This window comes from Harpia harpyja, chromosome 5 (assembly GCF_026419915.1).
Source record: "Harpia harpyja isolate bHarHar1 chromosome 5, bHarHar1 primary haplotype, whole genome shotgun sequence".
NCBI classification, from domain to species: domain Eukaryota; kingdom Metazoa; phylum Chordata; class Aves; order Accipitriformes; family Accipitridae; genus Harpia; species Harpia harpyja.
The window spans coordinates 762340-783400 of NC_068944.1; the positions used below are offsets into that span (position 1 = coordinate 762340).

Consider the following 21061-nt stretch of genomic DNA (forward strand, 5'->3'; position numbering starts at 1 on the left):
CTCTTAAAATTGGGTCTACCTGAATCTTTCTTCTGTAATTGAAAACTCTCTTTTGGACTCGGTTCAGTAGCGTCCAAAGGTACTGAGGCGAGTAAAAGGTTGCACTGGATTGGGAGCAGTCAGAATTGTGACAGCAGCAGGGGTGATGAACTTATTTTTCTGAGAGAATGAGAGTCTGCTGTAATCCTAGTCACAGACTACTTTTGCCAGCTGCTTTTTGTGCTTTATCTTCCGAGCTGACGTTTCGCAGGAGATAGACGTATTTTATATATATCCGCATGAGAGGGAAACAAAATCAAATCAGGGAGATACAGACCCTTTAGAAGAGATTAGAGATTGGAAGGGCACAAAGTAGGCACCAATAGCATCTCTGAAGGAAGTGATTAGATTTGAGAGGGATGAGGGAGGTAATGCCTGCATCTCAAAAATCTTGCTGTTGCGGTGCTATGTGGCAGAGCAGCCTTATTTTGTCTTTACATGCTGCGTTATCACGTTTCAAAACCTGTCTCAAATATCTCAGCCGGTGCGTAAGGGACTTTGTGTCCCAGTGCACTGGGAGGCAGGTGCAGCCACCCTTTATCCATCTCTTCTATCTATCGACATCTCTTCTTCCAGCTCAGTGTTTCATTAGTCTCTCTAGCATCTGCAATAGATCCTGGAGGAAGTCTTGAAACATCAGAAAGAAGAAAGATCTGAAAAGTGGGAGGGAAGGCTTCACTTTTCCTGGCATGTTCCTAAAATTACTGAACAACAGGAACACTCTTGCTGTACATGGAAGACTGTCAGGTAGCATTGCTGGAAAGTGAAACTTTTCTGGAACGCAGAAGGACAGCAGCAGATTTGACTTGAGTGTAGTGAAACGTGTGTTTCTATAAGATTTCTATCTGGTATAGAATTCATAGTGTCATGAAAATGTCAGCTCAACTTTTTCATCAGTGGTCACAACAGAAAGGCAAATGTCAGGAAGTAGGAGGGAAATGGGAAACAAAACAGGGAATATCATTGTGCTACTGTACAAGTCCATGGTGTTTCTACAACTTGCATGTGGTGCACAGGTCCAGTCCTCACAGCCCAAAAAGGCAGTAGCAGAACTGGGAGAGGTCTGGGGAGGTCAGCAGGGATGGTGGGGATGCAGAACCTGCCTCCTCAGGCAGCAGGGGAGGTGGTGGGAGGGAAGGGAAGCATGAGACAGATCTGTGAGCTCATGAATGGCATGGCAAAGGGTGCGTGGTTGTTACTGCCTCTTCCACTATGAGGATTTGGGGATACCAAGTTTAGGTAGTGGGCGGAAAGTGTCAGACAATAACAGAAAACCGTTCTACCCTGTGTGCAAGAGCTGTGGACTTCCTTGTCATGAAGTGCTGTTTATATGGGTTCAGCAGGGTGTTGGAGAGGTTAATCATAAATCTATTAACTCCATCCATTAACTCAGCACACAGGAGCCATTTACAAAGTCTCTGGTTCAGAAAGTGCTGGAAGCTGGGTACCTGTGTTTGCTCTGCCCCCATATACTTCCCCATACATCTCCTTTTGCCTGCTGCAGGTGCAGGTGGACCTCTGATCTCACCCAGCACAGCTATTTCTTGTATAATGTCATGGTTCTCAAGACTTCAGGACGAAGGGTATGATCTGTCTTTTCATGTTGTAACTGTTGGAAATCTCTCCATGAAATTTGAAGGGAAAAAAAAAAAATCAGGGCTAAGCTAAATGTTGAGATTATGTCATTTACAAAGTGTTCTAATACCACAATGATGAATGCCATAAAACTGTCAGGGTAGATGGGACTGCTGTCAGGTACCTTGGAAGTGACCTGTTTGACTGCTGCAAGGAGCTATTAAAAGGGTAGCTATTAGGGAGTTTAGTACAAACCAGAGCCCAAAGCAGTCTTACATCAAAGTGTTAAATTACAGAGGTTGTCACTGTAGTTCTAATTGGCGAAAATTTGCCGTGACTTATTCTCCAGGCAAACACATTAACTTGCAGTTGAACAGATTTCTTTGTCCATAATTTGTTTCAACACATGATGAAAACAGTTGATTAAAACACAGTTTACCAAATTGCTGTATCTTGTATTTTTTTAACTGATCGAAACACGTGTCCATGCAAAAGCAGGGGCAGGCTGCAGAGGAAATAGGCACAGCTCTGTAGCGTACAGCTGTGGTTTTGTGGAAGGAGAGGAGGAGAAGCTTCAGAGAGCCTCTTGTGAGGCTGTCAAGGTTACAGGTGCTATTGCTTCTGTAGGTGAGTGGCTTGGGCATTCTCTGCTGATAATTGGTATTGGCTGTTTTCTTCCAAGATAACAAAATTTGCATTTTAATTAGATTGTTGCATTTGTCAACACTGAAGCATAACATGTCATTGGAAGCTTTTCACAGGACCAGCATAAGGACTTTGAAAAAAATCTCAGTAGCAGCATTTACCCCAATAATATTTTTAAACTTTTTTAGTTTTTAAGCATTTAAGAGGTGAGGATCCCGTTATAAACTCTCAATGAATTAACCACCATGGGCTGCAGTCCTTCACAAACTTCTCCAACGTGGGTCCTTCCCACAGGCTGCAGTTCTTCACGCACTGCTCCAGCGTGGGTCCCTTCCCTGGGCTGCAGTCCTTCAGGCACAGACCGCTCCAGCGTGGGTCCCCCACGGGGTCACAAGTCCTGCCAGCAAACCTGCTCCAGCGTGGGCTCCTCGCTCCATGGGGCCGCAAGTCCTGCCAGGAGCCTGCTCCAGCACGGGCTTCCCACGGGGTCACAGCCTCCTTCAGGCATCCCGCTGCTCCAGCGTGCGGTCCTCCTTTCTGGGCTGCAGGTGGAGATCTGCTCCCTTGTGGACCTCCCTGGGCTGCAGGGACACAGCCTGCCTCACCGTGGTCTTCCCCATGGGCTGCAGGGGAATCTCTGCTCTGGCGCCTGGAGCATCTCCTCCCCTCCTTCTGCACTGACCTGGGGGTCTGCAGGGTTCTTTCTCCCACATATTCTCACTCCTCTGTCCGACTGCAGGTTTGGGGTTTTTTGCACAGCAACTTTTTCCCCTTCTTAAATCTGTTATCCCAGAGGCGCTACCACCATCATCAATGGGCTCACTGTTGTGTTAAAGGGTAAAGGAATTCGGCAGAAAATAAAACCCCTTGCGTTCCAGCTTATCCTCAGATGTCAGAGGGTCTGGGGGCGGCTAGGTTTAATTTCTGAGTGATGTCCAATTCAACGCTCTTAAGTCCGGTCGTGTAACTATCACAATGATGGATGCACTTAATAGTGTACCACACTCTTGGCTTAGCCACGTTCAACGCACGAGAATTACCAGACTTAAGGAGTTTGGTTGCGTTAATGAACTATCATGACTAGATTAATGAGCAGCACAGTTTATTAAAGCAACAGTACATGTTCTTTTGGATTGCCGGTGATAAATACACTGTCTGCAGAGCACGTGCAAATGGTAATACAGTTGACTACAAGCACATTAAATTATGAAAGAAAAGAGCTCTAAAGAATTCTAAGTTTCCCGGGGAAGCGCTCGGTATAACCGAGGGTTTGAATCTCACCCATAGGCGTCCCATAGCGGGGAAGAGAGGTTCAGCCCGTTGACTGATCCCAGAAGTCAGCAATGTCCTCCTGACTTGTCTATGATGGTATCTTCCCTAACAGTCCTCCTCTCTTAAGCACTTTTATACTATTTTCTTATTTTTAGGTGGAGCTTGAGCGGCTCTAGTCATACATACCTTTCCTTCGATTGGTGTAAAGTTCTCTCGCTTTGCTTTTAAGGGTATACGCTAGAGAAAATTCAGAGCGCATGCGCCGTGGGGGGGTGGTTGCACCTTGGAGGTGGGTAACTTTTGGGATGGAGGTGTGTTTTGGTATTATAATGAGCAAAGTTCACCCAAAGGACCTGATGTTGTGTGTCAGTACCCCAGAACTGGGCACGTGTGATATAAACCAGAAGTAGGGCATTAGCTTGACAGAACCCCCATTATTTTACCTCTTTGCTTCAGTGGATTCAATGCGGGGACCAACCGTTCTCAGTCCTGTCATTCCGGTTCTCTACCCCTGTGATCCCAGAGCCTGGCCGCGGCGGCTCGGCTCCGCTCCGCCCTCCGCCTTGCTTTTCAGAGTCAGCACACCAAGCTCCCCTGGTGTTGCTGACATCTAAAGTTGCAGGTTATGTTGCTTAGGGAACTACCATGGAACCGATTCTTTACGTGTCCACTGCGTTCCACCCTGGAGGTTCACCTTGCCTTGAGCGGGGGGTGTCATACCGGTAAGTCACCTCCAGCTATCATTCCACACTTGGCCTTGGCCAGCAGCAGGTCCGTCTTGGAGCCGGCTGGCATTGGCTCCATCAGACATAGGGGAAGCTTCTAGCAGCTTCTCACAGAAGCCACCCCTGTAGCCCCCCCGCTACCAAAACCTTGCCATGCAAACCCAATACATATGCCTTCCTAGTTCCTTACATCCCAGTATAAATGTTGCTTTTGGAAGCTGGGATTCACTGTTTCGGATGCAGGGAAGCTGGGAGCTGCATGACAATCTGGTGCTCAGTGTGAGAACTGAGGATTTGCACTGAACTCGCTGCTTCAAGACATCGCTGAGGCGGCAAGAACTGTGCCTTAGCCCTAGGAAAGAAATCTCTGCTGATACCAGCATGATACGGCTCAAGCAGAGTCTGACAGTGCTAGCATATACTTTAGGAAAACAAATGATGTCATGGTAGATTTCAAGCTGCACTCGGAATTGGTACAGTATGTCATATTGAATTTTCTGCCAGATTTAAGAGTGATATGGCCAGATTTTCATCCACTGTGAAGATGTGCAGCACCGCTGACTTCCTTAGAGCTATGTAAGTGTATACAGTTGGGGATGGGGCCCAGGAGGTTTATACTGCAGATCAAACAAGCTCAAACAAGCCACTGCTGCACTGAACGAGTGCTGGCTGCTAAAGTCAGGCAGAGTAGTGGTGTCACCAAGCAGGAGCTCAGAAAGCAGGCAGCCTCCTGTAGACCAAGGAGAAGAGATTCACTGCTCCTGCAACAGCAACATCTAGTCAGAAAGCCCACTGCTGCTTTGGAGTTGGAACAGCCCCAATTTACTTGGAAATGCTTCTCATGTGCTAAGTGAGGTAATTTTGCAAACTTCTTAAAAACTCAAAAATGTCTGGCCCTTTGTGATGGGAAGCTGAAAATCTTGCTAAATCAATATAAACTGCCCAGTTTTAAGTAAAGCAGTAGTTTCAGCAAATGCCATGCCTTCAGGGCAGCATATCCACTCTGAATGTGGAGGAGACGTGTGCTTCTCCCTCTCTCTGCTAAGGGAGAGTGAGGAATTGGCTTGAGTCTTGAGTCTAACACCAGCCTCTGTGTGCCCACGCTGCCTCCTTGCCCCACTGTCTGCTTAAAATCTTCGATTTCTTCGTTTCCCCACTGTCCTTTTAGGCAGATGGAGAATCGGATCATTAGCTGCTTCATCAGCACCGTCCATCCGACTGGCAGGGGCTGGGGAAGGGCTGCTGGAGGTGCAGCTGCAGCCAGGGCAGCCCTGCAGCGAGGGTCCCACCGCTTTCGCCCCACGTATCCCCCATCACTGCAAGCTGGTCGCCTCTGACCAGTCCAGCCGTCTAAGTCTGGTTTCTGTGACTGCTCCTCAGAGTTAATAGGAAAGGGATGAGCGTCGCCTGCTTGGTGGTAAGGGAGCCACAAGACACCAAGAGCCAGGACTAGCTCATACAGCTTCAAAATTGAATGAGGTTTGGGGTGAAGCTTGGGGTTTTTTTCCCTAGAAGTAGTCTGAGGGTTTGGAAAAATGATAAAAGGAGAGCTGTGGAATTATTTTCCCATGTTTGGACACTGTATCGTACTGACATTTATGTGCATGGGGTTGCAGTAATACAGTCAGTTCAGCCTTTTCATTTATGACCTTTTCTGTAACATTAACCACAATATTGTGCGCACATGATATTGCAAAGAAAAAGATGAGGCAAGGATGCCAGTTGACTATTGCCAGTCTAAGTACTATGCAGGATTTGCAGTTACAGTAATGATGGGTGTAAATGCATAACAAGAAAATAGGCGATTTTCTATAGAAAAGTTACATGATACTAAAAAATATTTGTTGCTGTCATTTATTTTTGTAGGGTCCCTTTCTCAAGTAGATGGTTATTGCTCTTCTGTAGATTTACCAAAGCAATGACTTTCGCCCATATTAAATAGTTTAACGATTTAGGGCTAACTTGTTGTATCTTCACATTTAATAACTTTCTGTTGTAAGAAGGACTCATCACGCATGGCATTAAGGTGCTGCTAATTGTGAATGAAGGCATTTACATTCTGAATCCTAGTGAATTATATTACGTGTGTTGCACTGTTTTTACTTCATTCCCTGGTTGGTTTTTATAACCAAGTATAGCCTGTAACATTTACTTTACCAGAATGAAATAAATCCTGCACAGGGGATTGACATCACTTTTGTTCCTCTTGTGCCTTTTACACAGTGTTTAAATTTCAAGTGGTCTTGGAGGTTTCATACAGATTCTCCATGGAAATGCTTTTAATATTTCAACTCTCTATATCATATAGCTTTGTAAATCATGGGGCTATTACAGGCCAGCATGCAGAACATTCAGGTATCTTTACCTAATGTGCAGGTGAAGCCCTCTTGGGATGAAAGTTTATTAGGTGCAAGAAGAATACTGTATTTAACTGAAACAGAATTATATATATTAGAGTTCAATTCTTTTAAAGTCCCACCGAGGACAGCATAGTTAATAACGCTTCTTCATCATCAGTCGAAAGCTAGGGCACCTCCCAGTGTGCGGTGGGACGCAGGAGCATGTCTTCCACCTTGAAGTCCTCCTTCCTGTGTTGTGCAGCCCAGTGATCCTTTGCATGGACAGACTGAGGGGGCTGCAAACACAAAAGTATCACAGTAACATTAGGTTAGTAAGGCAGGTAATTTTACATGAGATACGCAGTATTTTGCTGTCCGTTCTGCATCCAAAGCCTTGAATGGGCAAGAAGCCACCCAAAACTATGGAAGAAGCCACATGTTAGAGATACTTGTCAACAGTCAGTCCTAAAACAAAATACTAGCTTAAATATTCAGAGGATTAATGGGTATGACTTGCAGAAGCAAATTTCTGCAAGTGTTGCAGGTCTCTTCTAGAGGGTAATTCTTCAGTGAGGAAAGGCCTTCCTTATTGTCCATTTGGCATCTTACTCTCAAGCTGCTGTGTCAGTACACAAACACATAACCTGATCCAAAGAGATAACTATCAAAACTGGCTTGTGAACTATTTGGTTTGTGCTTTAAAATGTGCAGCGTGCCCCTACCTTTGGTTTTCAGAGGAAGCACTTAATAAATTAAATACATTTCTTTAGAAGAAGAAGCCATACTGTTTGGCTTAGGTCTTAGAGTAGACCCTTGGCAATGGAAGACTGAGCCTCATCTGTGATTTATTTACTTGTGTGGCAAACAGGTTGGCAGTCGGTAAGTGGTTTGCACATCCATATTCTTTCAAGAGTTTGAGCTGTATCAGATCAATGTATGCTGGCCCCTATTGCATATTGGACAATGGTACCAAAGTGCTGTTGAGTGGCCAGGCTCTGCCTGAGCAGCTGGTTTGTGTGCTTAGTAAATGGAAGGGCCGAGTTCCCCTGAGGACATGACAGTTTATAGGTAGGAGATGACTGGTACGGGTTAGTGCTGCTTTACAAGTGTGTGTGGATTTTCAACGCAGAAACAGACTTCTTTTTTAACAGAACTGTAGATACAGCATTTGTAGCCTTCTGCAGCAGAGAGATGCGAGGATGTCACCTTTTGAAAGAAACAGATTTGTCTTGTGAACATTGTGCTGGTGGGTTGTTCTCCTGCCTCATCCTTGGAAATGAAGTTATTTTGGTGTACTGTGAATAGGGGTGTTTGTAGACTTGCTGACTTACATAAAATGGAATATTTCATTTTATACACGAAAAGTGTCTTCATTCAGAAGAGGCTGGAGCTATTCCATTCTACCAGAAAAGGACTATTTTCTCATGAAACAGAAAATAAACTGATACTTTGATTACTATACAAAATACAATGCTTGTTTCCAATGGAAAAAAAGTAATAACATTTCTAATATAAGCTCTCTAGTAGTCTACAGTAGCACTGTTGCATTATCAGTAACTGGCTTTTTCTCTAGCTTAAATCTGTATTCCATCTGTGTCGTCAGTTTGTGCCCAGGTCTCTGTCACAGTTGCACGTTTCACAGAAAAGCTTTATCGCACGTTCCCCTGTGGAGGGCAGGACAGTCTGTACTGAAAATGTCCAGCCACATTGGAGGGCAGGGTCCTTGCTGTCTCTGCTGCTTTTATGCCTTGTGCGCCTGCTCACGTTTGTTTAATGTGCCCAGCGTTACTCACTCCGTGTTAGGTTTTCCATGCTCGAGACTAAAACTGAACTATGCTAGATTACAGTGTGCTATGGGTATCGCATAATAAACTCTTTCCTTTTTTTAGGCCCGAACTGCTTTGCAGAAACCATTGTCATTCCAGCAGGCCGGGAGGTGAAAACTGATGAATGCACTATATGTCATTGTACTTACGAAGAAGGCACTTGGAGAATTGAACGGCAAGCTATGTGCACTAGACATGAATGCAAACAAATATAGGAAATCTACAAATCTAAGTACTTTTTGTGGTTTTTATAAAATATCTCACAGTAGTGAGCACCCTAGATGACCCAGGGAAATCTGAATGAGAAGATTCTGGTGAGGAGCAAAGAATAAAATATTGATATTTTGTTTTTCAAAGTAACATAATACTGCAAGGCAAAGAAATGCATATATTTAAAACGTTTGGACATAAGAATACCTGTCTTAATAAATGTGTTATTTTCACAGTGAGTACACTAAAATACACTCTATAAAATATTCTATGTATTTCTATAATACCATTATAGAGCTTAAAAATAAATGTTTTATATAGACAATACAGATTAAAGTACTGTATCATTGCCTGTCCTGTTGTATACATGCACCATGGCTAAAACATCACATTTCTGTTCTAGTTTCACCACACGAGGGTTTTCTTGGTTTGAGGTTTTTTTGCTTATTTTTGGTTTAGTGGGTCAGGAAAGAGCCAGCATATGACAAAACTTTGTTGTTCTCACTTGTGAAAAAAAGGAGTAGAATATGCTTTCAGAGAACATGCACTCATTTATGAGTATTACTGTAGTGTAGAGGTGGGTCAGCTCCTTTTGGTTCTACTGGTGCTTATCTACTGATCCACAGCTGACATAACTTGTAGCAGTAGGTAATACAAAACTGGTCTCTCATAGCTGTTGTTATAAAAATTTAATCAGACAAAATCAAGTCCTAATATTCAGTTCAGACATAACACATTTGTCCTGGGTTTAGGTTCAACATTTCAGCAGGATGAATTCCTCTGTGAAGTAAACAACATAGCATCACCCAGCTGGTGGAAATGATGGTAACTAACCACATGGCATCGTTAATGTAACACATAATGAATGTGGAGAAGTGTAGCTTAAAAGGGCTAGAGCAGCCAAACAAGCCTCCACTGATGTGGCTCCATGTTGCTAATCCACAGGTAGGACAGTTGGTTAGTAGCTGTACCGTTCCCTAGACCCTGCTCTTGCCACCTTGCTGGTGCTGGTTCAACTTTTTGGTTCCTTCTGGTGGTCCGTATGGGGTCTGTCACACTCTGTGTTGAGGAGAAAGGTTTTGAACTAGCTCTTTGAATCCATGAAAGGATTTCTAGCACAGAAGCTGACCCTGACTACGTGTGAGGTGAATCACATCTCTGTGCTTCAGCCACGAGCAGCCTTTGCTTAGATTCATTTTAAGTTTAGTTTATCACCAACTACTACCTTACATCTGCTTTGAATACCTGTTAAGGCAGCGGTTCAAGAAAACACTTAAATATGGGTTTACCTTTAAGCTTTTGCTAGAGGGAAGACTTAATGAATCGGTATCTAAAACCAGAAAACTGTTGCTTAAATTCCCACCTACCCTTTGCTACTTACTCTGGTGGTGTAACTTGGTTACCAGGTTTGCATCTGTACGAAGTATGATCTTCTGGTTCTTCTGAAGACCATAGGACTTCTGCCAGTGACTTCAGTGGATTCCAGGTATCACCTGATGTCTGTATTTTGAGCATGGGTCTGTCTTACCGCTGGGTGTTATTTCCCCCAGTGGTGGTACGGAAGAGGAGTGACAGAATCAGAAATCAAGGAGCTGTCTCTTGCACAGACAGTCCTGTGGCAAAGTCATGCATGGTATTAGTCTAGCCACAAGAAGAACAGGAGACAAAGACAGATTATTGGATTTAAATAGTTTTAAATCATACAAAAATCAAGTTAATAACTTTCCCTGAAGTGGATGTGCACATATGTAAACATTGTACTGGAAATGCTGTTTTGCAGTAACTGGAATTCCTAGCAGGGATACAGGAAATACTATACGTGGGTTGTCATCCAGTCTGCTGGTGGTAGTGGGGGGTGACACAGAGTACAGATTATTTTTTTTCTTGGAAGAGGGGAAGAAGTGTTTCATGTCTCATTTGTACCTAGACCGTAAGTACACTTCCAGATACAAATATAAATACTTGGTTTTGCCATCTTATAAAAAGACTACCTCATTTGTTGTATACCTCTCATTAACACAGTGAGATGCTGCTTATTTGGGAGTAAAGTAAGTATGATTTGGCTAAAAATTGTATTATTTTTAGTATACCTATCCATTTCATAAGATTCAGTAGTCATATGGCAGAAAGCTAGCTCCTAAATCAGTAGGACCCATGCCTCACGGCTATATAGGCTTCTGCTTACTGAAATCAAGTACTGCACAGCTCTGAGAAAGTGCCGTGAGTGCCAGTGGTCTTCCATGCGTGTCTCCTCAAGACGAGTGGAAGCGCCCGCGTAGGAAGCGGCTGTGCAACGTGAGTAAGAACAGAGAAGGTGGACTTGCAACTCCGTGTAGGGTTGCCTTCCCAGATAGGCTGCTTAGTGTCTCTTTAAGAGACATAAGTGTTTTCAATGAAATTTTGAGAGGCTCAGAATTTGTGTCTTTCAATGTATGGCCATAATGTTTTAAGTTTTTGGAAATCTCACCTCGGACTAGTCACCCTTCGCTTCTCCTTCACTGGAGCTTCTTGTTAAGCCTTATACTGTTTCCCAGGGCTTGAATTTCTGTTCTTTTGGGAAGTTCTGTCTTTATTGAAATAGTCAGTGCAAAGTTAAAGGCTATTTTAGTGTGTATTTCTAGTGTAGCTTTTGTAAGAATTTTCTATTGCACATTTTTTCCAAAATATTTTTCCGTCTTTCAGTCCTGGTACCAACATATTATTGTCATCTTTACTGTAGTAATAGGTTGGTCCTTTCCCATTTCGTATGGAATTTCCTAGGCAAATTCATCTTGACACCCAGCTCTGTGGGTGGTTTCTTAAAGAGATTATATTTTGAGATATAGCTATCTTTCTTTTTGAGAAATAAACTTCAAGTCTTTTGACATCCCTTTTTTTTTTTTTTTTTTTTTTTTTTTTTAATGTAGTGAGGTAGGAGTCATAATGAGCTTTGGGCCTTCTTTATGCTGAGATCACTGGCCACATCCAGCTTTGGCCTGTAGTATTACCACGAGAGCTCTTTGGTTATTCCTGAGATGGGGAAATGGGCTGAGTGACTCTTCTTGGGCAGATTGCACCAGCCTCGCCCAATTGTGGAACCACCGTTGGCAGGCAGTGTGTTGTGGGTTTACCTCGGTAGGTAGCTAAGCACCACACAGCCTCTCACTTACTCCCCCTCCACCCACCCCCGGTGGGACAGGGGAAAAGGAAGGAAGAGTAAAAGCAAGAAAACTCATGGGTCAAGACGAAAGTAATTTACGAAGCGGAGAAGTGGAAGAAAAAAGAAAAAACAAAACAAAAGAAGTGATGCAATGGCAATCGTTCACCTCCTCCCATGGGCAGACCGGTGGACAGCCAGTTCCCAAGCAAAAGACAGCTAACCCGACCTAAACCTTGCTCCTTTCTGTTTTACTGCTGAGCGTGATGCTATATGGCATGGAATATCTCTTTGGTTAGTTCGGGTCACCTGCCTGGTGGTGTCTTCTCCCAAGCTCTTGCGCACCCCCACTCTGCTAGCTGGGGGCAACTGAGAAACAGAAGACCTTGACGCTGTGCACACGCTGTTCAGCAACAGCCTAAACGCTGGTGTGTTACCAGCACTGTTTGGTCACAGATCTAAAACAGAGCACCATGCCACCTGCTATGAAGAGTAACTCCACCCCAGCCAGACCTAGCACATGGTGATACTGGCAGCAACCCCAGCACAGAGGCAAGCGCACCGAAAGACCCCAAGAGCCGAACTCCCAACAGGTGAGCGCACCAAGCAGCGTGTGGGCCTTTGGCAATGCAGTTGGGGAGCTGAGATTTGCAGCCTGCTGCATAATGTCACTTCACATAGACAGAGGCTTAAAACGGAAACCTTCCTTTCTCTTTAGAGAAGTGGAAAATGAAAATGTGGAAATTAAAAGATTCAAAGTTAAAAATTAGCCATTATGGAGTGCAGTTGGAAACCGCTCACCTTTAAACCAATTTAATCTCTAAGCAAAAAACCAGAACTGCTGTAGTGGCCGCAGGTACTTATCTAAATGTTATGATTTGGTCATGTAATACACCTGTTGATATTTAACTTTAAAAAATAAGAGAAAAGCCATCTGCATCATTCCCAGTCAGCCAAACTCCAGAGAATATTGGCTTCTCTACTGAAGCCTAGGTACTCAGCTGGTTTTTGCTTCAGTGCAAACAGTGTTATGCATTCTACATATGAGGAGTCCTTTAGCTTTGCAGGTGGGTTGTATCTATAAAAGCTATATTTCCGGACACACTGATAGCTCATGAATAATTTTGTATTTGAAGGTCTGTTGCTTGGATAATGAATATTCTTCTCAGATGTTCTTATGTAGCTGCATTGGCATGAATATGAGATTTCTGCTTCTACTTCACTTGCTTCTGCTTATTTCCCAGCTGAAATCAAGACAATTAGTGGTTTGGCCTCATCCATTTTTGTAGGAGTGCACTATACATAAATTTGGCTTCAAACCTGTGTAAGCAGGTGCCTGAAGAGATGATATCCTAGATGGTTTCAGGTAATTATCAAATTGCACAGTTAGTGTGCAGTAGGATTCTTTATACTACTCATTTAAACTACAAAAATGGAAGTGCTGGTACTCACTGAAATACTTACGCAAGATTTAAAGGGGAAAAAGAGGAAAGATATGAGACAGAGGAACTGAATGTTATGATAGGATTGTTCAACAAAAGAAAAACATAGCTACAATATCATACAGGTATTTCACAGGGAAAGAGTATCATAAGAAAAGTAAATGAGAAGTGTATTTGGGCACAAATTGAAATACAGGAAATTCTAGTTGGAGATGAAAAAAAAAAAATCATATGGTAAATGTGATTGAATACTGGAGGATGTTGCCCAGAGATGTCGTGGAGTGTCCATCCCTGAGGATGGCCAAAACCCGACTGGACACGGCCCTGAGCAGCCTGCTGTAGCTGAACCTGCATTTAGCAAGGTATTGGACTAGATCATCTCCAGAGGTGTAAAATTGAAAGCCAGGGTTAAATGACATTGAATTAAAGTCTTTAATACAAATAAGAAAGAAAAAGGTATGATGAAAGGTTCCCTCACTTTGGAAGACAATCTCTTCTGTTCTCATATGGTGTAATATAAACTATATTGTCACGATTGTAAAGTATTTGATGTTACTTTTGATGGTAACTTTAATATCTAAACTATGATAGCTCCATAATATGTAGGAGGCTTTGAAAGGCACATATTATTTAAGAATCTAATGCAATCCAACTAAACGCTCCATTTATTCCCCCTTACCAGGCAATGAATTTTCTTCACAGCCTGTGCTACCATGGGTTTTCTGTCTGCAAAAATACACCTTCTGCCCTGTATTCCTGCTGCATTAAAAACAAAAAGCAAACTGCGAAGACAGCACTGAACTGAATATCACAGACTATTTTTCTGGCTATCCAAGAATTCAAATTTTTCGTCACTTTCTGATAAAAGTAAGTACTACTTCAGAAAGTTTGTAACTTCTTCAGTTTTGAGAAGATAGCCGCTCCTTCCCAGAATCCTCTTTCTTCTTAGAAAATACTTATGCTCAACCATGCTGAAAATGTAAATTTTGTCATTTGAAATGTCACATTAAACAGCTCCCATAGCAGAGAAAAAATAAACACAACCTAGTATGTATTTCCAATTGCTTATATATAATATGTGCCTCATTCATTTTATACACTTTTAAAACAAATACAGGGAAACTCCAAACTTGTATGTCAATTATCAGTTACAGAGAAGTCAAAAGATTTTATTGTTTACCTGTTGAGGCTATGTGGAAATACTGGTATGGAATATTAATTAATCGGTAATAGGAAAACACTGACATACTTAGCAGCACAAAAGCTGATGTTTAAAAACAATCAACTCTCAACTTACTAGAAATATTTGTTACATTGTTCATGTTAGGTTCATTTGGGGCTATTAGCTAATAGTAATGCTATTTCTGTAACAACAGTTTCCTGCTTTTAAAAAGATCATTGCTTTTAAGAAATACACAGCATAATTAAAGCTATTGTTGAAAAGAATAGGCAGAATAGAGTAATGGAATAGCAAGTTAGTCTTGTTGAGTATGTATAATCTATTGATTGTAAATGTTGAGTTTGCCACTTATATTTGCCAGTAATCTTGTCAATTTGGTAGAACTCAAGAAGTTAGCCTACTTCATGTTTCTTTGGCAAAAAGGGAAAAATATCACATAAAACAGTAAGCACGCCAGTTCCAGCGGGATATAGAGCACTGCTGCAGATTCTGAACAAACCGCAGGACTCCGCTGCGAAAGTGAAGTGTGCTGAGTGTTTCTGTGTGCACAGATTGTACCTCACCGCGAAGAGGTGAGTTTATGAAAAATGGTGAAAATAAGAATGCAAGTATCAGTTCACACACAATGTGGAAAAATAGAAAACGCACAGCAGATGTAACATGAGGAAATGAAAGCAAGTTTAACATGTAATTATTTTGGGCTGTGTTGAGCTCTGGGGCCCCCAACATAAGAAGGACGTGTTCCTGTTGCAAGTCCGGAAGAGGGCCATGGAGATGGTCAGAGGGCTGGAGCACCTATCCTGTGACGACAGGCTGAGAGAGTTGGGGTTCTTCAGCCTGGAGAAGAGAAGGCTCCAGGGAGACCTTACAGCAGCCTTCCAGTACCTAAAGGGGCCTACAGGAAAGATGGGGAGGGACTTTTTATAAGGGGCATGCAGTGGTAGGAGAAGGGGTAACATTTTTAAACTGAAAAAGGGTAGATTTAGATTAGATATTAGGAAAAAATTCTTCACTGTGAGGGTGGTGAGGCACTGGCACAGGTTTCCCAGAGAGGTTGTGGCTGCCCCATCCCTGGCAGTGTTCAAGGCCAGGTTGGATGGGGCTTTGAGCAACCTGGTCTGGTGGAAGGTGTCCCTGCCCATGGCAGGGGGGCTGGAACTAGGTGATCTTTAAGGTTCCTTCCAACCCAAACCATTCTATGATTGTGTGATAAACAAAACTTTTTTCCATGGTTTTATATGCAAAGAAATTCTTTCTTCTGGTTCCAACCGTACAGGAGAGAAAACCTGAAGTATTTTAGCAATGAGACATGTTTATTTCTATATATACAGCATGTATGCACTGACAAATAAGAATTCTTTTCTTGGTTAAGCCAGCATAAACCAAGAGTAATACTGCTAACTGAGATCAGGATTTCTTCCACAGATTGCACCTATAATAAAGCATCTGTACTCGACTGCAATCAGTGAATGAGAGAACCTTCACAAATACTCACGTAAAGTGCTTTTGTTCATAGCAGGCAGAATTAAAGACAAACCTTTATAACCACTTACTTTACTTTTTCCAGTAAGCCTTAAAGGATTTGTAAACTTCGTGAATTAATTTCACCTATCAGGAGGACCAAAACCCATCGTTTCTGTACTCTGCTAAAATCCATAAAGGTATGAACGGAGAAGAAAGTCAATATTCTAGTGTGTATAATAGCCCAGTGAAAACTACATCAATCATCAGCTTTATTATTCTCCCTCAAAGTATAGATACAATTCTGTAAATGCTTTTAATTGATGAAATAATCTGCCAGCCAGAGCTTTCTGTTTTCTGATGTGCAACAGGAAGGTAAATACATAAAAATGTCGAAATGCTGCTTAATCTATGTTGCTATTGCCTTAAAAAAGCTGCATTCATTTCAGAGGGTAATTCTCAAATTAATTTGCTATCCATACTGTAGGAAGTTCCATGTGCTGATACTACTTGGTATGGTGTTTTTTTAACAAGAACAAAGTATTTTCTCAAAGACAATACTACATACTATGGTCTCTCTTTAGCCACTAATAATTCAATCTAATGCTAACTAATTTAGTGTTGTTGTGAGTGGGATATTATGGAGATAACATATGAATGTGCAGTGCTTCAGCCTAATATAACACCACAGTGGTCTGTTCATTTCTAATTAATTACCACACAAAAATAAGGAACAGGTAGCCTTTAGTCATTCTATGGATTACAGTTAAATAGAGTTTAATTTCTTAACTGTTAAACTTCTTTTAACATGCTCTTTCCCAGCTATTTATTTTCAAATGGCATTTGATAAAAAGAGCTATTTTATATATTCTGCTAGTTATGCTGTTTATACTAGTGTTTGAGCAATAAAGTGTCACTCTGTAGAATGCTAATAATGCTTGTTTTCCATTTTTTTCAAAAGTCTTAATTGCATATGTTTTATATAAAAGTTACTTCAGTTCATTCAAACCAGAAAGGCAAATCATACAGTCTTACTAGTTACTTTCAAATGTACTGGTTTTGGTTTTTTTGTGTCCTTCACATCAAAATATAATATATTTGGAGCTTCAGGCTCTGTCATGTAAACAGTATATTAGTGGGATGCTTATAGTATAGTATCTTGAGGTAATACATCATATTGAAAAATTACTTCTTAGATGTAGCACAGTATTTCTTTTTATTCCTTTTTTCAGAGTATAGTTCCTGAAGACATACATATTTAAACCTGTAGTACATATTTGTGCTTGAAAAAACAAATACCTACAAACCCCATTTTCCAGATATGACAAAGAGCTAAAAATGGCCTTTACATGTAGCTCATTTTTATACATGAACTAGATAGGAGAAAGAGCTAAGGGGAAAAAGAGTATAAACTCTAATATTTATTAAATAAACTCTAATATTAAAAACTTTGCAATTTGCATGGGTATGATCTGCAAATACAAAACAAATGGGTTTAAACAGGATTCTGTTACTGAATACCAACTTAAATAAGGCTTTCTTAATGAATGACAAGGACTGCATTGAGCCAACCATTTAGTAATTCTCAACAGTCTTAAGTAAAGAAGATGAATGTCATAAAAAGTACCATGGTATTTTATGTTACTGTTTGTTTTCTTCAGGCAAGAGCAACAGGGTTATGCTCAACATGGTATCTTTAAAGGTGGAACAGATGGCTGACCCAAGTGGAATTTTACATTCTTTGGGAAGAGGTTACCAACCGGTCAGTAGTGATATTATAATTTATCTTGAACGTTTTTAGGGTATTCTTGCATTTGAGGCTACATTGCAACATTTGTGACCTTTCAGTGCTGGATGTACAGCATAAGCTGTTCACCATAATCCTCTTAACCAACAACTGAACAGACAGGTAGATGAAAACTACAACACAGACTCCTTACACCAGTCTGTGTCAGGAGGAGCTGAGGTCTATCAGCAAAGGACTAAGTATGCAAAATAACCTCTACTTCTGTATTCTCTTCTTACAATTTAGTTAGTTGTCTCTATTGGTATTAACCTATCAGATATTCTAAAGACCTTAAAAATGAAGTAGTCCTAAGTGGTATGACCTCAAATATTTTACCAATGTGCTGATTAATCATTGCATTCTATTGATATTACCAAAACAAGCTGTACACATTTTAAAAATATTTATTAATATTATCACATTAAAATATGTAAGAGCTATTTCAAGAGTGCAAATCCCTCAGCTGTTAGCACTTTGTTGCTCCATATATCAAACTGCTGTCGCACCGAAGACAGTGAATTCCATTGCTAGGATTGTATGATCCTGGGCTGCATATAACTATGGACAAAAAAAATAAAGGACAAAATGTGGAATTTAGTGATAAAATATTTACATTTGAAATGTTTAGACTGCATCTTTATCTATTTGAAAAAACATCAGTTTCTTTCCAGCATTCTGCTAGCTGATGATGAAAAAATTGTATATATATTATACATCATCTATTTATTACACCATATTTTTCTCTTCATCCCTTTTCACTCCATCTACTTACAGGGGATATGTCCATCAATTACATTTTAATATGGCCTATATCCAATAATGTTTTAAATAAACTGGTATAGCTGCTTGTATAAAAGTAATACAAGACAAAATAAAGCTGAAATCTAAGCTCAGTAATTTTTAAGTAGTGCAAAAATAATATATCAAACTAGAAATCAGTGTATGATGCAGAACAAGTATTCTGAATGAATTTTTTTTTTCCTGTTAGGTCATGTTATGCGATTTGATGAAGTCTGTACAGTCATCTGCAGAATGACTTCATCACAAAAGACTTAACTCAGCATTATGCTCTTGACAGAAAAAAGGAGAATTTGAGCTATTTGGTTATGACTGTCCTGAATCATACTTCAGTTTGGCAATGGTAGCCTTTCTTTAGGATAGCTCTTTAATTAACAGCATTAGTATTCAGTATGCAAAGGTAATTAAGACCATCCTTCCTTTTGCAGGGTCAGCGCTTACCTGGTTATTGGGTTTTGCCTGGATTAATAATGACTTCTTAGTTACTACTGCACAAACCTTCAGCAGTATTTTCAGTATTTGGTTTGGTTTATCTTTGTTGTTTGAGGCTGGCAGGATTCACTTGATCCCCAGTGGCTGTTATTAGCTTGCCTAGTGTTTTTTGCCACTGCTATTGACTGAAGAGGAGTTAGAGCTCTTATGAAATGTGAGAGGAGTCCTCTGCAGATGATGTCAAAACCTTGCCTTTCTTGTACATTAGTATAGGCAGACCAAGATGGCTTTATGGGACAGACAAAACCTTTACAAATACATGTAACTAAAGGCATTTCCAAACTTTCTGTCTGGAAAATCAATCCTCTTGTGTACCAGAGGAATAATTCTACTCTTTTTATTGAAGATTATAGGCACACTTCTAGTAAATCCTTCAGAATTTTCAGTTTATTTAATTGGAGCAAGGTAGACTTCTCTTACAATGGGATAAAAGTTTATTTCTCAGAAGTGTCATCTGTTTGCTGTCTAGCAGAAAGCATGAAAAAGAGAAAAGAATCTGAAGTAGGGACCTGTAGCTTATTTACCCAGCTGCTGGAAAGTTTCTTTAAGTGGTAAACTTAACTTGTTTCAATCTTTTCACTAATGAAAAACTCCTATTGGTGTACCTTGACTTTGAAAGTATAAACATCTTAGCAAAATATTCTCTCATGAAATGCACATAATGTCTTAATTTGTTCTTGTATCCTATAAGATAACTAGTATTTTGCACTCTTCTGATATTTAGGAGTATTACAATATTCTCCTGATTAATGTATTTCCTTTTGAACTTTCAAGTTACTATGTTTCAGTAGTATAAACAATCACCATACTGATACGAAAGAAATGAAGAAAACCAAATTAGAACTGACTATTCAGTACCTAGTCTGCTAAAAATACCACAGAAATCAAGCTCTGCAGAATAATACATGACAAAATATTTCATAAAGCTAGTACAGGGTATGATATCAAATTGTCTCTCCAGAGAAGCCCTAAGAAACATAGAACATTTTGTACTCTATTAATCTCACAGCTGCATCTGATTAAAAAACCTCTCAAAATAAAATTATTTATAAAGCAGAAAAATTATATTTAGAAATTTTGATGACATGGAAGTGACTCAACTGCATATGTTAAGTAAAATTTAATGGTGGATCATACCTCATGTAGCTGTTGGCAAAATATTTAATTAACTTATCCTGGAATGATGTGCTTTATTTAACATAAAATAGGGCTTTAAAAGCAGAAAAACATTAAAATTAAGATAAAACCATATGAAATTTCTAAGATGGTTGGTACTCATCAATTCTGATTATTCAAGACTGTTCTACAGAGGCAGAAGACTAAAAAGAATTATTAATCAGCACTAACTCTGTGTCTTTAAGTCATTGCCTCTACAAAATCACTCAGTAAAAGGTTCTGCCTGAGGCTTATCTGGTACCAGATGAACAAAATCTTGATATGTTTTACCACCAGTGTTTTCTACCAAGATTTCTCTAAAGACAGATATATCACACAGTGACTAATCAGGTTAACATGTCTAATTGACTAATTCAGAAAGAGATTTAGACTAGAAAATGGGAGTAGAAGGTGACGATACCTCAGTATTTAATGCCATTCTAACATAACAGCAGAGGGGGGAAAAAACAAATGAGGATATAGTATGATATAAAAGAACATGAGACAGAAGCATGGGGAAGGAAATGAATGCAAGTTCTAATACAGGAGATTTAGATTGGTAGGTGATGCAGTAAGTGAAAGGGTTATGCTTAGTGCACAAATTGTGTGATGGCAATGGAAAATAAATGATGTGTTGTTCACAGAGCATGCACAACAGCATGGAGGAACCAAAACTACTAGAAAACTACATGAAACCAGATACTCTAAAAATAGAGGAAAGAGAACAGGTATAACTGAACATCTAGTTATTTTGCTGTATGAGAAGTAAAAATAGAGTAGGTTTGTTTATGAAACCTGCAGACAATATGCATAGGTTTTTTTATTTCTCCATGTTCTTAGGCCTAGTCCATAACCTCTCCCATTCTGTCATATCCTTATCAAGACCCAGAGACTAGAAACAGTTGGACTATTCAAAGTTTAATGTACTTAAATTAGAAAGTCTGAGTAACGTCTGTTTCCATGTTCCAAAATAGAACTGG

At 40.5% G+C, this 21061-nt stretch overlaps 2 protein-coding genes and 1 long non-coding RNA gene across 5 annotated transcripts in view; 1 reads left to right on the forward strand and 2 right to left on the reverse strand.

Annotated features, from left to right (window-relative positions):
- Positions 1-8958, forward strand: part of VWC2 (von Willebrand factor C domain containing 2) — a 58101-nt gene extending 49143 nt beyond the window's left edge. For all 3 annotated transcript variants that reach the window (XM_052788204.1, XM_052788206.1, XM_052788205.1), the window contains one exon: positions 8485-8958. In XM_052788204.1, the coding sequence (XP_052644164.1) occupies positions 8485-8636 (152 nt within the window). In that variant the 3' untranslated portion in view covers positions 8637-8958. The remainder of the gene's footprint in view (positions 1-8484) is intronic.
- LOC128142264 (uncharacterized) lies at positions 6097-10231 on the reverse strand. Its single transcript, XR_008235330.1, has 2 exons — positions 10013-10231; positions 6097-6891 (listed from the first exon to the last, which is right to left on the reverse strand). It is a non-coding gene; the product is annotated as an uncharacterized LOC128142264 (long non-coding RNA).
- Positions 10232-16772: 6541 nt separating this feature from the next.
- ZPBP (zona pellucida binding protein) overlaps positions 16773-21061 on the reverse strand; it is a 32442-nt gene continuing 28153 nt past the window's right edge. Inside the window, exon 7 of the mRNA XM_052788186.1 lies at positions 16773-18194. Coding sequence (XP_052644146.1) covers positions 18103-18194 — 92 coding nt within the window. The 3' untranslated portion in view covers positions 16773-18102. The remainder of the gene's footprint in view (positions 18195-21061) is intronic.